The 20,813-nt window shown below is 38.9% G+C and overlaps 1 protein-coding gene across 4 annotated transcripts in view; it reads right to left on the reverse strand.

The window, feature by feature from the left end:
- The window catches only part of PTPRZ1 (protein tyrosine phosphatase receptor type Z1), a 194,457-nt gene that overhangs the window by 29,450 nt on the left and 144,194 nt on the right, over positions 1-20,813 (reverse strand). For all 4 annotated transcript variants that reach the window (XM_014573372.3, XM_014573369.3, XM_014573371.3 and 1 more), the window contains exons 13-14: positions 10,490-10,634; positions 1,594-1,685 (exon numbers count right to left, since the gene is read on the reverse strand). In XM_014573372.3, the coding sequence (XP_014428858.2) occupies positions 1,594-1,685; positions 10,490-10,634 (237 nt within the window). The remainder of the gene's footprint in view (positions 1-1,593; positions 1,686-10,489; positions 10,635-20,813) is intronic.

The following is a 20,813-nucleotide window of genomic DNA, read 5'->3' on the forward strand; positions in this document are numbered from 1 at the left end:
CAGCAGAGCATGGAAGGGGGACAGCACCTTGCAGCCTTCAAGCAGCGGCTGCCACGCTTCTCCGAGTGGCACATCAAGCCCAGGGACAAAGAGAAGCGGGAGATGCTGCGAGTGGTGGTGCTGGCGGTAAATCCTTGCCTACTGCGCCCCACCCAACCCTTCCTCTCCCCCCCCCCGAGGTCTTCCTGTGCCCTGCTCTCTCCCCCATGCCTGCCCCGCATACCTGCCCCCCATGCTGCCAGCTCGCCTGCCTCACTTCCTACCACATCCTCCCATTCCCATCTCTGCCGCCCCACAGCCCACTATACCACAGTCATAAGTTGGGGCTCAGCTAGTAAAAATAATACTTAGCAATTGCATAGTGCTTTTCCGGCTCAAACATTTTTACCTACATTATGCTGCTATGAGCCTCTCACATACAGTGTATTGAGTAGTCTTACAAAATATGTTAATAGATCTAAAAATGCAATGCTTAAAAAAAGCCCATTTGCATTGGAAAATCTAAAACTTGCTCAGTTAAAAAATCTATCACAACAAAGTAGGTGAGCATTATTCCTAATTATTTCTAACCTTCCCACAAAAAGTTCTGTATATTTTTGTTACTTTAAAAGGTTCTTTTCACTTGTTTTAAATTAGCATTAATTACTATTTTTAGTATAAAATCCCCAATATCAAAACATACATATGAACTACACAACAACTGTGGATGCAATCCCCAACTTCACCTCCCCGACAGTGGAACACTGTATCTTCTTATACTGAATTGATAAGTATAGATTGTAAAAACAAACACAATGCCACTGTTAAACAATGTAATTAACTATACTAACAAAAGTTGTCAATGGATGACCCAAAGTAAATAAATGAAACAAACAAAAATGGGAACTACTGCATGAAATTCATTCTTAGATCACTTTAGAGAATTCTTTGAATTTCCTGAGCTATACCTATTAGTTTTGTGATTAGCCATTTAAAATGGTATGCTCCTCTCACATTGCTGGATTTAGAAGGAACACTTTAAAAATATCTACTTTTCAGTTATAAATAGCAATCAAATACTTGAGATTTAATAAATAAAATCTATTTATTAGTAACCTATATGGGACAGATTTTATCCTTACTTACTCTAAGTAGTTTCTTACTCCTCAAATAATGATTCAGTTTTCAGTGGCACTACTTATAGAATGACATACAGAATATGGTTCACAGATGTTAGCAGAAAGTTTTGTTCAGTACATCTCCCTAGCAGCCTCTGTCACAGGGGAGGGAGTCTGATAGAGCCCTGGCTATAATTTAAAGGTGCTTTATTCCCACAGAATATTCAGGTGAGCCTATTGGCATTGTCTGACACCCTTAAGGGGAGACCTTCCCTCGAAGTATAGCTGTCTCCATGAATACATGGGGGTGCAAATTTCAAATACTTATACTCTGGAGTGGTGAATCAAATCATGTTTATAGCTTTGGGACTGTGTATGAGGAATGGTTATTGACCCAAAAGCCACTTACCACACAGTTTAATGACAGTACACTTTAACATTCACCATATTTTTCAATTACAACCAATAATTCACAAAATATTCCAAAACAAGTTACCTAAAACTGGGAAGACTGGTGCAGTAGGAGTGGAAATCACTCTAGGTGATGTGTTATCTTCTAAGTAAAAGTGAGCAGTCTGGAAGCATTTCCTAAAGAAAAAAATCATTTGTAAATACAGCAAATATATATGTTTTCTGAGACATTTTCTTGAAATATTGATAGTATGATAAAAAAAATCAAATATCTGAGAACTTTTTCTCAGGAACCTCAAAACACACCTGTTACAATATAAATGTTCACTGTAAGTCCCACTATATTTCACTAATGACATTATGCCCACAATTTACGACACCACATAGCTGTACATTAGCCCAGAAGTTCAAAATAATTTATGTTATTTTTACCTGTACCAGAGGCAGAAGATAGAGCAGACATCAGCCATAGTGAAAGCCAAGAAAGTGTGAATCTGCACTTAGAACCACTGTAGACGCTGTACAGCACTTTCAAGTAAAATGAAATTCCATTGACCTATTCACCAAGCCATATCCACATGATTTGACTTCTTTCGAATTCTAGGTACTGTACCATTCCTAAACTGGAATTATGTCTGAAACCACTTTCACTGAGACACCTTTACTACCACAGGTATTGAAATAAGCAAAAGGCAATATGCTGTGTAGAAAACTAGACAGAAGCTCACAGTGCTCTTATAATTGGGGAGGGGAAGTTTCTTCTTAATGTAGCCATCTCACTGAGCACATCTTAACCAAGGAAGTCATCATGATGCAGATAGCTGAAAGCAGGGGAGTTTATGATTCCAACAGATGCTGGCCGTGTTGCAGAGGGGTTTAAGGATGCATACTAATGGAACCAACCTTAACTATGGCCCACAATGAAACTTGAGTCTATTTCCATACCCCAGCTGTGAAGATAATATGAGCAGCATCTGGTAAGAGCATAAAACAAGCTATTCAAAGGAGTAAATAACCAACTGCTGCTTTAAGCACTGCACACCCTCCTTAATTAAAAAACTCACCAGATAATTACACTTGCTAATAACATTCTTTGCTGTGGGCCATTTAATCTATTTGAAACATTATTCACAAGTGGTTAACTTTAAAAAAAGATACTTGTTTCAGGGAAAATATTAATCTCATTTTATATTTATGAATTTTCATTCACTGAAAGCCACTGGCTAAAAATGCATTTGAGTGATTATTGTTACTCTAAATTCAACTTCCATACAATAGCTTTTTCCAAACTAATAATTCTGCACAGAGAAAATACACTTTATAATTAATCTGTGTGATGTTATATTAAAAAAAGAGTTATATCCAGCTTTTGTATTTTAAAACAAGGTCTCTCCACTTTTCAGGACTCAGTCACTCCTATTCCCACCCAATTTTATGAAACCTATTAAAATATTTTTAGAAGAGAAAACTTTGGGTTCACATGGGTAGATTTGATGTGAGGAAGTTTGCAAATAAACTGGGTTAAAGTCAGCAGATTCTCCGTTGGGTTCTGAGACCTTTGCCAGGAAAGATTCAACTTGCTAGTTATCTACTTTTCCTGCCACACTGATTATGTAATCCTACATTTTATTTCAGTTTTCAAATTCCTCCATAATTTTTCTGTCCCATTCCAGTAATTTCAAACTCATTGATCTCATCTTCACAGCTGTCCATACAGAGGTCCCTGTTAACATCTTGGCTTTCATTCCACTCCATCTCCAATTTTGTGAATGTATTTATTCTGACATGAAGATGTGCTCATTGTTCCCACTGCTCTATACTTTGCCCTCCTCTTATGAACTTTATTCTTTGGGGTTTTTTTTCTCTTCATGCTGCTCCCTATTCCTGGAAGAGCCTCCCTGCTCCATTCTGAAAATAGCCTCAGTGCAGTGCTGAGGACTCCCTGGTGAACAAAGCTATTGCAGGGCATTATTTATGATGACAAGCTGAAGAACATAAGACTATTCAGAGTAGAGAAGAAGAGGCTATGGAGATGTTATCATTTTCTTGAAAAAAACTCATAAATTTAGATCACAGAGATTTGGGTGAGAACTGTTTCAACTAAACATTGGGGAAATTTGTGGACACTCCTGGAGTTATTTTTTTATCCTTTGGACTGTAATTGATGCTTGGAATTTTCTGTCCTTATAGCTCCTGGTGGAGTCCCCTCTAGCAGGATTGTAAAGGAATAAAACTATAGTTACATGAACAAAATCTTGGGCTGTGTCTAGACTGCATCCCTTTTTCATAAAAGGGATTCAAATTAGACATATCGCAATTGCAAATGAAGCGGGGATTTAAATCCCCCCCAGTTCATTAGTATAAAAATGGCTGCCGCTTTTTTCCGGCTCGGAGCTTTGCTGGAAAAAAGCGCCTGTCTAGACATGGATCTTTCAGAAAATAAAGCCTTTTCTGAAAGATCCCTTATCCCTCTTAAAATGACTCAATCCAACCCCGGGGGAGGCAGGAAGCAAACCCATGACCCTGTCCTCCCCAAGCGGGCACCCTATTCCCTAGGCCACATAGGAACCTAGGGATAAAATGAGGGATGAGGGATAAGGGATCTTTCAGAAAAGGTTTTATTTTCCAAAAGATCCACGTCTAGACTGGCCCTTTTTTCCTGCAAAGCTCCGAGCCAGAAAAAAGCGGCAGCCATTTTTATGCTAATGAAGCAGGGGGGGATTTAAATCCCTGCTTCATTTGAAATTGCAATATGTCTAATTTGCATCCCTTTACGAAAAAGGGATACAGTCTAGACACAGCCTTGAAGTATTAAAGGAGGTTGAGGTTAGAGAAAGGAGATTCACATGAAAATCAAACTTGGCACCAAGAAGGAACTTTCCCTCAAGGAATATCTGCAGGAGACTTGGCCATCCACAGTAATCCTGTACTTATTTTATTCTGATGTATAAAAATAAAAAACAAAACACTCATACACAAGCTCCAAACACTTGGTCAATGACTTAAAATTATAACATGAAAAATAAATCTCAGTTTCCATTCTGCCATGCAGTAGATCTTAATCAAATGTTAACACTCTCACAACAGCAGATAACACAATCTCTTATCTTTCTGCAGAGGCTGGGTAAATATGTGGGGTGCTAAATCAAGACAGTCAACTAATCAAGGCTATTCTGAATCAGAATCAAGATGATGACTGCAGCTACGCAATTCACATAGCTTGAGTTGAGTATCTTGCATCAATCTTCTCTGCCAGTGTAGACCTGATCATATTGAGGGCACCAATGCCCTCATTGACTGCAACTCCATCTGTTCATCATGGTGAGAGGGGTTGGTCTGTTAAGTAAGCTGCCCATTGGTCCAAGTGGTGTTCAATCAATCACACCTGCTACAAATCAGACTCATTAGAGGTGTCTCAAGTACAGCACCCAAAAAATAAGGCACCAAAATCACTAACTGCTTTTAAAAATCTGGGCATGATACTTAGTGAATTGTGCCTTTGTAACAGTGTGTGCTTTTTTAAAAAACATGAATAAATAAAAATAACAAAAAGAAAATCATGAACATTCCTTGATGCAATGATTCCAGAAAATCTTGTTCCATTAAATATATGTCACATTACAGTGTTTTGTCACATTTCCACAAGAAAAAAATTAAATTGAAAAAGATTTGTGTAATGATTTTCACATCTAAAAAGCACTTAAAGCATTCTAATAACATACTGTGTGTTAATTATCCCTTGTTGCCTCAAGTAAATTATACCCTTAAACATCTGGGAGAAAAAAATCCAAAGTATACTATTTAATCTAGAACAAGATTCATACTAAGTATTCCATCTGCTCTTCATCAGCAGTGAAAGCCTTCATGACTAAGCTAAGTGTTGATAGCCATGTCGCTCACTAATTATCACTCATCGTCAATGAAAAAAGTGATGACTGTTTTAAACTTGCAGACAAAAGTCCCATCAATCAATGTTAACCTCATTATTTAATTTACACCTTTTTGCCACAGTATTTCAAGCCCAAACTAAAATTGTGGAATTCATAATTCAGACATCGCACTTCTTAGAACACTCACTTAAAACCTGAGACAGTATTAAAGATGTTGCAATAATTAAAGAGGCTACAGCAGTAGAGTAAGACAAATAGCAGCACATTAAACTGCCATGAAAGAAATTAGAGCTGAGAGAATAAATTTAAAAGAACAGTTTAGGGCAAGACTGTCACTTGGACTATTTGTCAATATAGCAGTTTATAAGGGAATGAAAATCCTTCTACTCACTCTTTCACTCCTGTGCAGGCTAGGTAGACCTTGGGTCTGGCCATGCAGAATTAAGTTGGTGCTGTGTGTCTGGAATTCCCTCTATTCCCCTGAGGGCAGGGCCAGGCAAACAGGCTGAGCAGAGCAGCTCAATTTGCATGGATGGGGTATAATTTGCTGCTAGTACAGGACAGGAAAATTTCCATTTTTCAGAACTTGGGGGTTTTTTTTCACCCAGTGATCCTAATGTACAAAGTCCATTCACCAAAGTAAAAAGCCATTGCTAATGATAATTGGATCTAGAGCTTCAGACATGAAATCTTCAGAACCGGGATATAGGCATTTCCAGTGAAGCTCTATTATGAGGACTGAATCTTTTTTCTTTGGTTTTATGTATTCTATTTTTGGGTGAAAATCCTCCCAGAGAGGCTGCACAAAACAACGTATCCAAGGGGACAAGGCTGTGAAAGAATAAAAGGATCTCTTTGTCTACTTCACTGTAAACCTATGCTGTTGAAGAGGAAAAAAACCCATAATTATATTGCCTGGAAACTCCTTCCCTAAATTACTAGAGTGCTTAAACCACCAAACTAGAGATGGGCAAGATTATATATTTTAATTTCATATATGGAATCTGATAAAATATTCAGGAAACATCAGAGTTAAACATTTCTGCAAGTGAAGAGAGTATTACTTCATGAAAAAAGGGGAATTCTGCCTCATGAAATAGTCAAGAGTTGTGTATTTCTCCATGCAGAAGTTCAATACTTCTTTACAAAGAGCAGAGTTAAACTGCAAGCTTAGTTGTCTGCTATGTGCAATGGCTGTTTATTTTTGCAAACAATCTGAGGAGGTGGCAAAATAATTTCTACAATTTTTCCATGAATCTGAAAAACAGCTATTTGGCAGCTTTGCTAGGTATGATTCTTTTTGACTCATCTTCGAACCAAAGAGCTATACTAAGCAGAGGTTGATGGATATCTCTTCATTTCACTGAGCACCTCTGGCTATCCCACCATCATTTTTGTAAACATTGCTGTTAATAAGCACAAAGAGATCAGATTTTTGCAACTTTAAATATTTGGTGTGCAATTATCATGAATTTGGCTAACAACAAATAAAATTAAAAAGGCTCATATCTGGTATCAACTGTCAGCTTAAAATCAGCTAACCCTAAACATGTGAATTGCTTTGTTAGGTTGGATACAGTATCTATTATTTAGTTTTTCCTATGAAACATTTTGCAAGTACAAAGAATATAAAATTGCCATAGAAAGTAAATGTCCTAATTTTCCATTGACTTTAAAAAGAGCAGTGGGTGCACAGCACTTTTGAAAATCAGGCCACAAAGTCCTAACTTCTGTATGATATTTAGATTTCATTCCTTTAAAGAGAGTTGAAAATATGTTACTAGCTTTAGCATAATGTCAAGAAAATCTTGAAGATTAACAAAAAAAGAGCTCCATATTTTACTTTGTAATACATTGGAAATACACAAAGGATTAAATTAAACATCCAGAAGATATTACTGCTAATGGGATCTTTGTTATATTTTGAAAGCCTGGGGTTCAAAACTGTGCATTCTCTGAGAAAGAATACCAAATGAACACAATGTCATTTGACAAGAACAAGCTCATAACATGTGTAGGATTACTAAAACTACACCATGCAATCCGGGTCTTAAAGTGTATGGTGATGTTTTCTTTTGTAAACAGGAAAGATTTCAAATACCATTTAGCTTTAAAGATAAAGTCTTTTGGAACATAAATATGAACATTCATGTTGGACAATGTGAAATCTAAGAGAAGTCTGTCAATAAAATGAGAGAGTAACCATAAATCCCTGTGGTAGAATTCATAATCAACTGACTAGAAGTAATCTAGGAAATGAGTTGTGCAATTCTTCTGGACATTAACTCATTCCTTTCCAAGACTCACTATGCAGATGAGATATTTTAAAAACATAATTTCTTTGTGTACCTCCATTTCCCTCTATACTTTGCATTGCAAACCAGTTGGGGGCAGCAGTGAAAGGATTAAGTTTTCTTTCAGGGCAGGCAAGAAATGTAGGTTTGTGTGCCATCACTGTCTGAGCACAATGTATGGAGTCTTTAAGAATTTGGTGGAAACTTACCCAGATCAACAAGGTTCCTAGAAAGATAACACAAGCTCCAATGACACACCGATTGAATCTATCAGCAGCAAAGCTAAGCACAACACTCAGTCAAGAACAAAGGGCTAAGAGCTGTAAAGAAGGGGAATAAACCTGGAAGAAGCATGAGCTCTCTCACCTGGAAGCTGATTAAGGAAAGAAATCAGAGAAACAGAGTCTGAAAATGGAGTTCACTACAGATTGGTGAATTTGCTCTAGGCTGATCAGAATGGACTAGGCATTAACCTTTACTTCTCTATGCCAGTGGTCCCTAAGCTTTTCATGTTCCCCTTACTCCTGTCTGTACCCCTTCCCTGGAACTGGGGCTAGGAGTGGGACCACAGCTCTGAGGCAGGAGGAAGACATGGCTCTGGGACCAGAGCTAGGGGTAGTTCTGGAGCCAGGAGCAGGGCAGCCAGGTGCCAATGCAGAGGGTGAGAGGTGCAGGTGGGCTAGCAGACGAATTTGTGGCCAGGGCAGCTCTTTTCCCAGCCTTGACCCCAGCTTTGGCCCCAAGCTGGGAATGGAACTATGACCAGCAGCCAAGGCTAGCTGGCATGGGGCCAGGAGCAGAACTACACAGAGGCTGGGGACAATGCCAAGAGCCATGGATTCAACTGGGTTAGGGCCGGAGCTGAGCTGTGAGCAGAGAGGGACTGTCCTGAGCCCCACTGTGCCCCTGAAGGTTCCTCCATGCTTTCCTTTGGGGGTTCCTCCTATACTTTGGGGGCCTCTGTTCTGTGTTAACCTAGGGGTTGTCAACCTAGGGGTTGTCAACCTAGGGGCAGTTAATCTCCAGGTAACTGATAAATCCTGCCTGCTTGAAAACACTGCTTGAGTATCACTGCTGAGGTGTATTAGTTCCAGAACAGTGTGCAAATCTCAAACGAGGAGCCTATTTCAATTGGTCTCACTAAGCAGAGCTCGTGGTGTGAAGCAGGAGTACTGAAGCCCCAGAGTTTCAGTTGCAGAATGCAGTGAGGCCACATGGTCTAACCTTAAGGAAGACTCAGACTCCTTAGGGGTCTGGAATATTGAAGAAGTTCCTCCAAAAGACTGTTTAGACCATGACAGGATCCCATTTATGACTGGCATCTTTTGGCACTATTACAATATAAATTATAACCTGGGACCAGATAGCTCAGAACCACAGTATAACAGCAGGTTTGGGTAAGGCTTTCCCTCTGCAAGGGAATTCCTCCTTAACTGCCCCAGAGAATAAGCTGTGGAGTCCACCATTGGCACTAGTGAACCACCAGTGTTCACCATGGATCTTGGGGGATCCATGGGAGGATAGGGCTATTCTCCTGGAGCCTCTGTCTCCTTGCTTACTTTGGTCCCCAGAAAATCTTGTAACCAATGGAGCCATGATATAACATGGTGGAGCTAGGCATAAGCAGAGTTAACAATTGCTTAAGACTATAATACGAACTTAGTATTACCCCTTCCTGCCAATTCATCCCATTTCACATGGATGCTATGTGTTATTGAAACACACACACCTAGTGGGTATGGGTTACTGTCCCATGTGGTGGCACTCAGACCACTTACAGTTAGAGATCAGAATCAGTGAGTTCTACAGCCTAAACTGAACACTAGATGCCTTTATAGCTCAAGCTTATGCAGCTCCTTTACTAAACTCCTGAGGTCCCAGGTTTGAATTCTCCTGGGGGATTTCTTATGCTGGCTTTTTTGTGTGTGAGAGAAAATAATGCAATTGCTATTCTTAGGATGTGGGTGAGCGGTAAGAGGAATTCCAAAATATTCTTGCTTAGGAACTCTAAAGGGCTAGCACTGCCTCTGGCTACTATGGAATCCCCTAGCTATGACTGTTGTCATTGCCCTAGCCATAACCCTCCATATTTCCTGTGGAATCTCCACTGGGCCAGAGGAGCACAAAGTGCAGACGCAGTATCTGCTGATCCCTTCCTCCCCCACTTTATATGGGATGGTGGAACTGTGTGAACGCATGTGTGTATGAGAGAGAAAAGGTTTCATCTCTGATCATCTATTGTATTCTTGGCTTAATGTAGAATCTGTGTTTGCCCGGAAGACCCTTGAGTTAGGGGCTGTAACTTCCTCTGCTTTTTACATCCTCTTATATGCTGATGGTGCTCCATAAGTAATTTTAAAACACAACAAAATAGCCATGTAAAAATAAAATTTGGATTGATACAGAAATATATTTCTATACACGTAGCTTCTCTGCATTATAATATGCATCATAGGACTTCCACTGACGTGAAGAACTGTGGGATCACATAGTGAATTTGTAAATGGCCCTACAGTTACATTTCTGTTACATGTGTGATGTTTAATTTTATTTTCCCTGTATCATTTAATACCTAACGGTAAACAATCACATCAACTATTTGCTTTAAAAAAATCTCTTGATATGATAGTGGACCTTTTTAACAGCTTTCCAAAAATAGGTATTACTGCAATACAAATAATTAATAATAGTAGCTATTAGAGAGTCAGGATCCTGAAAATTTGTTCCATAATGTCAATTACGTTTTTCTAATTGACAAAATATGAACTTTTTAAAACTACAAAAATGCATAACTTACCTCCAGTATATGAGAATACCCACAAGAATCACTAGACAGATAAAAGTCAGAGCTGATACGACCACAAGTGGTATAACTGTCTTCTTCTCTGATTCCAGACTCTCAGCTAGACCAATACGAGACTCATGGCTACTATTACTTGCCTCTGTAGTCAGAGAAAATTGAAATAATCCATATTTAAATGTTGACAAAAAAGTACAACATAACTGAATGTGTTTATAAGAGCCCTAGATAATGTCACTTACCTTTCTAATTTGTACTGTATACTGCAGAAAATATACATATTTGCAAACCAGTTCAAAGAAAATAAGCAGACAGAAAGGACAGCAAAGCATTAGCGTTTATGCAACACAGCATCCCAGCAGTGTAGAAGCTCTTTGTAAAAATGCAGAATTTTGTTAAAATATGATTTCAAGAAGAAAAATTTTCACTCTTAAATTTCAGTTAGCAGAACATCCAATGATCTGAGGGATCTAAATATATAATACTGAAGTGTATAAATATAGCTTTAATATTCTATTTTACTCATGTAATAAAAACCATTGTTATTTTTATTAATAAACAATGTTCATAGCACAGCAAATAGCTACATGACGGCTAAATTGCAACTGAAATTGCATTAGTTTAATGTTTTGTCAGTCCTGTAAATTTGGCTTTTAGATTTATGGGAGAAATGTTGCATCCACTGAAGAATTCAGCTGAGCCAAATTTCACTTCTTATTTGGCTTTTAACAGAGAATAAAATGATTCTATATAAAATAGATATATTTTATAGATCTCACATGTTTCTATTAGCCTTATATTACCGATGCCTGAAATGCTCAGGCCCAGGGGTACATTGGGATCTCAAAATATATTTTTATTATTTTATTAAAATAAAGGAACACAGTAAAGGGCCTGGCCCTGCAACTCTTTCTCAGGTCAATCCTTAAATTTTAACTCAATAAGACTTTTCACAGTAGCTAGAGTTGCGAGTTTTGACCCAAATGACAGTTTTTCTAGTGAGTGTAGTTCACCCATGTCATTGTCTATGCTTTTTATATTTTATTATAACTACAAATGAAAAGGTACTTCACCAGTGTTGGAATTAAGGCCCCAATATTTCTAAGAGCACTGCTTGGAGGGGAGGGGGAAAGGAGGCCTTATGCAGGGCTCCAAGTCAATGGCCCTCTCTCTACATGGGAGCAGGAATCTGTCTATGTGGAGTCACTTGCAGGTTTGGGGCCTAAGGGAGCAATTCTAAAGTTCTACTTGAACAAATCTGCCCTTTGATGGAGGGCTAGTGGGATTTTTGTCCTAGGAAGAACAGCAGGAGCAAATGCTCCTTTCTGAAATGCTGCTGCTATTAGAGCTATTTGGAAAGTTGTTGGTGTAACAGTTTTCCTCTCAAAGGGTACATCTAAACTACATGGCTCCATCAATAGAGGCTCCTTTATGCCTCGTGAAATGAGGTTTACAGGATTGGCTGATGAAGGGTTCTGGGGTCGTCAGATCCCTGTCTAGACTGCCACGCTGTGCTGACAAACAACTGACCGGCACAGCGCAGCGACCATTTTGATTTAAATGAAGCGGCGATCGATGGAGCCATGTAGTCTAGACGCACCCAAATCTGCCATCAAATCTGCAACTTTTTGCAAAATCTTGATTTTGATACAATTTTCTTTAAGCATAGGAAAAAATATTTCAACATTACTGGAGGAGAAACTTCTGATTTTTCATTTTAAAGCATTTTTTATTTTAAAAATAAGATGAAATAAAAAACTCAAAATTGAAATATTTCAAAATTTCATCTTGTCTGACTCCCTGTATAACAGAGACCATAGAATTTCCCCAAAAATAATTCCTAGAGGTTAAATTTTAGAAACTCCCCCCAGTCTTGCTTTAAAAATTGCCACTCATAGAGAATCCACCACAAGTCTTGGTAAATTGCAACAATGCTTAATTCTCTCATCATTAAAAAGTCATACCTTCTTTCCAGTGTGAATTTGTCTAGCTTCATCTCCAGCCATTGGATTGTTTTATAGAATCATAGGACTAGAAGTTACCATGATAGGTCATCTTGGCCAGTTCCCTACACTCATGGGAGGACTAAGTATTATCTATCTAATCTACATCTACACTGTAAAATTTTTGTGCAAGATGTCTTTTGAGGAAGAGTTCTTGTGCAAAAACACGTCCACACCTCAAAGCGCATCGCAAAACGATGTGCTTTTGTGCAAGAGAGCGTCCACACTGCATGGATGCTCTTATGCAAGAAAGCTCTGATGGCCATTCACAAAATGGTCATCAGAGCACCCGTGCTTTTTCCCATAGGAGTTTCTTGTGCAAGAAACCCCACTGGAGTGCCCACACTTGCCTTTTTGCACAATAGCTATAGTGCAAAAGGGAGTTAGTTATGCCTCATAGACAGGGCATGAAAAATAATATAATTTACTCGCCTGTGGTGAGTAGATTACGACCCGGAAGAACTGGCGCAGAGCGATCTGCGCATGCGCAGAATGCAGAATGGTGCGAAACCGCACAGCTGGCGAGCAGGGCTCGCCGCCGCTTGGCGAGCCCTGTTCATAGAAGAAGGTTTACCTAGAGCGGCAAAAGCCCTCTGCATTTGAAGTGTGGACGCTCAATAGGTTTTTGCACAAAAATGGCCATTTTTGTACAAAAACCTTGCAGTGTAGACGTAGCCCTAGAGTCTAGACTAACCCTGGCAGGAGTTTGTCTAACCTGCTCTTAAAAATCTCCAGGGATTAAAGAGTTCATAGCTTCCCTATGCTATTTAATTCAGTACTTACCTACCCTGTCAGGAAGCTTTTCCTTATTTCCAATACTAAACCACCCTTGCTGCAATTTCAGCCTATTGCTTCTTGTACTGTCCTCAGAGCTTCAATAAATGTTATCTCCCTCCTCCTTGTAAGAAACTTTATATACTTGAAAACTGTTATCATGACTCTCCCCGTCTACTCTTCTCCAAACGAAAGAAATCAATTTTTCTCAATCTTCTCTAATAGGTCATGCTTTCTAGACCTTCCATGATTTTTGTTGTACTCTTTCTACTTTCTCCAATTTGTCCACATGTTGTGCATGTTTACACTAGAAAATTATTTCAAAAGAACTACATTTGAAATAATAACTCCCAAAATAACTATTTCAAAATAAACTTATTCCCCGGGGAAAGCTGGAGTATAGATTTCAAAATAATGAGGCTGTTACTTTGAAATAACGAGTTTGGTAGTGTGAACGTTCTACTTTTTAGTTCGAAATAAGGGGGGGTTATTTTGAAATTACTCCCTAGTGTAGACCAGAGCCTTTTCTGTATGTGGTGCCTACATCATGACATAATACTCCAGATGAGGCCTAATCAGTACAGAGCAGAACAGCAGAATTACTTCTTGTGTCTTGCTTGCAAGACCCATGCTAATACATCCCAGAATATTTGCTTTTTTTGCAACAGTATTACACTGTTCAGTACTATTTAGGTTGTGACCCAATATGTGACCCCTAATCTCTGTCCTCTGTACTCCTTTCTAGTCAGTCATTTCCCATTTTGTATGTGCACAATTAATTGTTCCTTTATAAGTTGAATACTTTGCATTTGTCTGTATTGAATTTCATGCTGATTATTTTAGACCATTTCTCCAGTTTGATCATTTTGAATTTTAATATCTTCCAAAGCACCTGCAATCTCTCATAACTTAGTATCATCTGCAAAGTTTATAAGTGTACTTTCTATGCCATTCTCTAATTAACGAATAAAGATATTGAACAGAACCAAAGCCAGAACTAATTGCAGGACCCCACTCAATATGCTCTTTCCACTTGACTGGGAACAACTGGGAATGATTTTCAAACTAATTATGTACCCTTCTTACAATAATTCCATGTAGTTTGGAATAATTTTCTCTAGTTTGTTTATATGAATCTCATGGAAGACCTTACTAAATTCAAGATATACCTCAGCTACCACTTTCTCCCTATTCACAGGTCTTGTTACCCAAAGAAAAGTGTTAGGCTGACTTGACATGATCTGTCCTGATAAATTTATGCTGACAGTTGATTATCACCTAATTATCTTTTAGGTGTTTGCAAATTTATTGTTTTTGCAGATACTGAAGTTAAGATGGCGGATCTGTAATTCCCTAGGTTGTCCTTATTTCCCTTTTTTTTAATAAATGGGCACAATATTTGCCCTTTTTCAGTCCTCTGGAATCTGTCTTTCATGACTTTTTGAAGATAATTGCTAATGGCTTGGATATTTCCTTTGTCAGCTGTTTGACTATTCTAGGATGTATTTCATAAAGCCCCAGTGACTTCTAACCTGCCTAAGTAACTTTTACCTTATTTCTCTATTTTAGCCTATGATCCTACTTCTTTTTCACTGACATTCACTATGTTACCTGTCTAATCATTACTAACCTTTCTGGTGAAAATTGAAGCAAAAAATCATTTAGCACTTCTGCCTTTCCACATTTCCGGTTGTTGTTTTCTCTGCCTCATTGCGTAATGGGCTTATCTTATTCTTGATCTTCCTCCTGCTTCTAATGTATTTGCACAGTGTTTTCTTATTACTCTTTATTTCTCTAGCTAGTTTCATCTCATTGTGTGCCTTGGCCTTTTAATTTTTACACTTTTCTCTCCTAAACTGAGCATTATTCAGTATTTGTTCTCTTTGAGGGAACTGAGACACAGTAGCCAAGTCTGTTAAGATAAATATTGAGCTCCTTGAGTCTTTGACTATAAGGGTGCGTCAACACAGGACCCTAAACTTGAAATAAGATATGCAATTTGAACTGTGCAAATTGCATATCTTATCTCGAGTCTATTTCGAAATAGCTTATTTTGAAATCTGACGTATCTATACAGCACCAAATTCAAAATAACACACTATTTCGAGCCATCCTATAACCCTCGTACAACAAGGTTTACTGGGATGGCAAATTAGCACACCCGTTATTTTGAAAAATATTTCAAAATAATGGGCGGCTTGTGTAGACGCAGGGTAGCTATTTCAGGATACCTACGGTATCTCAAAATAGCCATGCAGTGTATATGTATCCAAAAGTCATATTTTTAAATCTTTACTCCTCTAGTAGTCCCACTAAAATCAAGAGTAGTAAAATCTATCCCTTAACACTTCTAAAACAGCACCCATTTAGAGAATACAAAATACAATACAAGGATTTTACAAATATCTAGCAAATTAATCATTTCAGTTGAGACAAAATGGAATTTAACTGATATTTCATTTAGCATAAGATTTGTAATTTGGGATCAACAAAACATTTGAAATCTCATTTTTTTGCAGAATGTAATTTATATTTTGTTGACAGCCCTACAGAATACCAAATGGAATCTGCAAAGGCCAAACATTGAATTATCCTCTAAAAGCTGCCAGAATTAGCAAAGTGATTAAAATATGTCAGTGGTAAAATCATTAGCAGGTTACTATCAGTTTCTTAAGCTCAAGGATCTCTTTTATAGAAAAGCCTCAACTTAGCTCCTGATTTTGGACTGCAGATCTTTTTACCTAACTTATAGGATTTAAACATCTAAATAACCCATTTCCTGTAAATGAGCAAGTTAAATTTCACAATTAGTTGCAGGTGCAGAATTGCAGTCATAGTATTGGAGGCTGTTTTTAAAAATCAGGGCCCAAATTTCTGGTGAATAAGATATGGGATCCATTCAGGTATCTCCTTGGCTACATCTACACTGGCCCAATAAAACGGAAGAGGCATGCAAAGCAGGTAAGTCAGAATAAGGAAATCCGCGGGGGATTTAAATATCCCCCGCGGATTTAAATAAACATGTCCGCCGCTTTTTTTCCGGCTTGGGGAAAAGCCGGAAAAAAGCATCTAGACTGGCGCGATCCTTTGGAATAAAGCCCTTTTCCGGAGGATCTCTTATTCCTACTATTCCTGAAAGTAGGAATAAGAGATCCTCCGGAAAAGGGCTTTATTCCGGAGGATCGCGCCAGTCTAGACGCTTTTTTCCGGCTTTTCCCCAAGCCGGAAAAAAAGCGGCGGACATGTTTATTTAAATCCGTGGGGGATATTTAAATCCCCCGCGGATTTCCCTATTCTAACTTACCTGCTTTGCATGCCTCTTCCGTTTTATGGGGCCAGTGTAGACGTAGCCCTTTTGATTTTAATGGGAACTATGTCTGTGCATGACTGATTGGGATGTGGCCTTTGAATAAGTCCACTTGTTCAACTCTGGAGGTACTCTCACTGTAGAACATGATCTTATATTTTTCAGAACAATGTACCATACTTTAGTGAGTTAAATTAGGGGAGTGAAAAGAATACATTCTTTCAGCCATATAAGGTTGCTCTTTGTCATTGCATACAACCATGCTGCACAGCTAAAATACAAATTCACATTTCACACTGGAAACCACTATCACAGACCCAGAAGTGTACATGTGATATTTTATAACAGACAGATGCTCTCTCAGCACACTGTTAAAAGACAGCACTTATGCAATATTTAAGTAGCTCAGATATCTTGTAGATAGCTTTCAGTCTGTGGCAGATTTTGGCCCATTCCTATCTGCTCCCACTCAATCAAAAGAAGGTGAGCAAAAGGACTTCAAGGACAGTATAATTTGAGGTGAGATAACATACATTTCAATATAAATATGTAGCTAGCTCTTTACACAATAGTTTGAATATATTATTATGAAATAAAAGCTTATGAAAATACACTATTATTTGATCACTGATTTTATTAGGAGCCATATTCTGGTTCATGATAAAATGGGAGTAAATGTCAAATTATAGCCATCCACATGATGAGCTGGCTGATCCAGAGGGAAAGTTTAGCCTGGACAAAAGGGTCTGTCAGCCGCTGATGCATAGGGTACCACTGTTCATAGGATTCTGTCCTCCTATCCAAATTGTGATTACAAATTTTGCAAAGCTACTGTGGGGTGAATAGCAGAAACCTGAACAAAGAGAAGAACTATTTGTGGATATATGAGTTTGCAGGAGACCTATCTGCAAACCATCCTTCCCTTGATTTCTATAGAGAAATTTTCTTAGCATCATTAGGACCATCTCATCTTTCTGGGTTACATCTTCTGCTCCTTCTTGGGAGAACATTTTGCTTCAGGCAGCCCACTGAATCTCCATTTCATGGGTAAATGGCAACCAGGGGGGAAGCTGCTCCTCTCTCCACAATTGATATATCAGGGACTCTCCTAACACAGGACTACAGGTGGACCAAGTTTGGTGGCCATGTGGATGGTATGCAGAAAACTATCATTTGGATTCTGTCTCAAAATACAGTACAGCTCTAAAGTCATGAAGAGTGGCCTAACCTTATAGTTCCATTTGCCTCTTTTCCAGCTAGACCAGGATTTGGGATCTATCATTTCTTACAATTATGATATTTATTTTGATATTCAGCATAACTAGTGCTCTTCTAAAATATCAGCACATATCAGTTTCTTAGAGCTTAGTTCTTCTTGTGCTTATGAGCTGTCATTTTTAGCAGCGACCTCTGCAAATACAGATAATTAAGGGCCAGAATCTAAAATAATCACACATAATCCCCACATAACAAATCTGTAAAATCTTCTATTTGATCCTGTAATGGTATCTAAATTCACACTAACTCTATAGAGGGAAATTTTTAAAAAAATATGAGAAAAACATTTGCCATTTTCTTCTACAGTAGCAACACTCATTAGAATTAATAATTACAATATATGTATGGAGTGACACAGATGCACAATTCTCTGTAGTCATTAACAGGAAAATCAGAGAGCCCTCTTCATGTTTAACTTCACCATTTTCCTGATTTGAATCCCAATACAGTAAGTGGCATAATTCCTACTGATTTCAAAGTATAGGAACAAGCCATTGTGAACTAATGACAACAGAAGTCAATAGGAAAACTCCCACTGGATTCACAGGGCATTGAACAGGTCTTATGTAATTTTGTTTTTGCCTAAAGTGAGTTCCTCCTTAATTTTGGACACACTTTCAGATTTGTGAGGCAGTTAACCATAAATCCTTCATCATCCTTTCCTCTTTTATATTATAATCCAGTTAAAAATTCATAGTAAACCTGCGATAACTATTTAAAAATATTAATGACATCTTGAATTTCCTCTCAATTAATTGTCCTGTAGGAAAGATTGATAAGATGACTGCTAATTGATGGAGCAATTTTTACGTGATGCAGATTTTATAAATGCATCTCACGCTACCACCACCACTAATTAGTAACAACAACAATAGTAATAATTTACTATTCAACAAAATATGATTTAACAATATTTTTAAACTCATGAAAATTTTCAACAAAACATATGACTTATGTAACTACTGAGAAATGCACTGTAATACTTGAGATTTAAATACAAATATTAAATATCAAAATAAGATTCTTTTGTTGCTATTGTTTTAAAATAAATATTAAGACGTAGCTAAGCAGTTATTTCTGATCAGCAGGAAGCTCATTTGAGAAATTTACTCCAATGTAAGTGCTGTTTTATTAAAAGACTATAGAAGGAAGAATTTGCTGGAAGAGACCAATGCATAGGCAATTCTTTAATAAGAGTGATGACTATAAACTAAATTGTTAATCTCAGTTATTAGATGAGCCACATGTTATGCCATCCTTCTGAAGTACTGTCAAGACTCAAAGCTGTTCATGGTTAATTGAAAATGAGGCATTTTAAGTTTAATTACAGCAAACTACAAATAATGTTTGATAATCTCCATGGGTATGTCTACAAAGCAAAGTTATTTTGAAATAACAACCCTTATTTTGAAGTAACTTTCCTAACATCTACACAGCCAAACCGCTATTAGCGGAATGCTTATTTTGAATTTGGTAAACCTCATTCTTTGAAGAATAACGCCAAATTTGAAATAGCTATTTTGAAATAAGTGCTGTGTAGACACTCATATCGAAATAGGGGGACTCCAGCCTTCCCAGGGTGCCCTGGTGGCCACTCCAGCCTCAACCAAGAACATTCCTCTCCCTCCCCCCGTTCCCGGAGTCTTTAAAGGAGTAGACTCTGGCCAAAGTGCCTGTGCCAGCTCCAAGCCTGTTAGACCAGAGCCAGCAATCACTGCCCCTGACCCAGTGGCCCCAAAACATGAGCCAGCAAGCCACTGGCAGCCAGCCCTCCACCTCTCCCCAGGAGCAGTCTGCCAGTTCCCAGGAGCCTGCCAGGACCCGGAGAAGGCGGGTGCCTTCCTGGTCAAGGGTGAAGATCATGGATCTTATTCAGGTTTGGGGGGGATGCCCCAAATGTCCATGATCTCCACACTAGACGGAGGAACATGGCCGTCTGTGGCAGGATAGCTGCCAGCCTGGCCACCAAAGGCAACATGCGAACCTAGGATCAGGTTTGCATGACAATCAAGTTGGTCCAGCGAGACCCCCCTCCTCCTTCTTCTCCTTGCTTCCCTCTTCCAGCGCCTTCCTCCCAGGTTTCCCCCTCCCATCTCCCACCCTCTCTTTTCCCTCTCCTGCTTCCTTTCCCCAGTCTCACCAGAGTTTCATTCCTTTCCCCCCAGTTTTGTTAAATAAAGAGAATTTGTGTTCATGAAAATACGTGTATTTTATTTGACATCAGGAAGGGGGGTTGGAAGGGGTAAGTGGAAGGATGTGAGGGAGGAATGAGGCACAAGCCCCCAGTGGGGCAGACCAGGGAGGCTCTTAGTGCTCCTCAGGGTGAAAGCTCTCCCGCAGGGCCTCCTGGATACTGACAGCCCCCCGATGGACCTCCCAGATGGCAGCCTGCAGAAAGTGCAGCCAGGCTCATAGCAATGCATCCAATAGAAACACCAGAGTGTCCAGGGGCAGCTCTGGCTCCATGTTGCAGAGTGCTGTGGTGTCCCGAGTGAAGGCAGCCAGAGCAAGCAGAGAAAAAATGCTTTGCTGTCCCTCATCAAAGTAGACAAGCAAGAAGGGAAACCTGAGAACTGGCTCTCTGGTAGGGTGGGGGTGGGGGGTGGAGGGGTCCCTTTAAGCACAGACCTCAGATAGCCACCCCACGCAGTAAGTCCTGACCTGGTGCCCTGCTGGAACTGGTTCCAGCCGGCCTTAAATGCGATTCAGAGTCCACTCGGTGTAGACGCGTTATTTCAAAATAGCAAAATGCTATTTCGAAATGCATTTTGTGTGTAGATGTGTTATTTCAAAATAAGATATTTTGAAACATTGTAGTGTAGACATCCCCCATGTTACTAGCTGGTGTAAAACGGGCTTAAAATTATTCTATCTTTCTTTTTTGCTGACATTTAAAGGTAATAATTTTACTTCATGTGTGTTTTACATAATTTTCCTAAGGAAGCATCAAAACTATGAA

Source organism: Pelodiscus sinensis, chromosome 1 (assembly GCF_049634645.1).
Source record: "Pelodiscus sinensis isolate JC-2024 chromosome 1, ASM4963464v1, whole genome shotgun sequence".
NCBI lineage: Eukaryota > Metazoa > Chordata > Testudines > Trionychidae > Pelodiscus > Pelodiscus sinensis.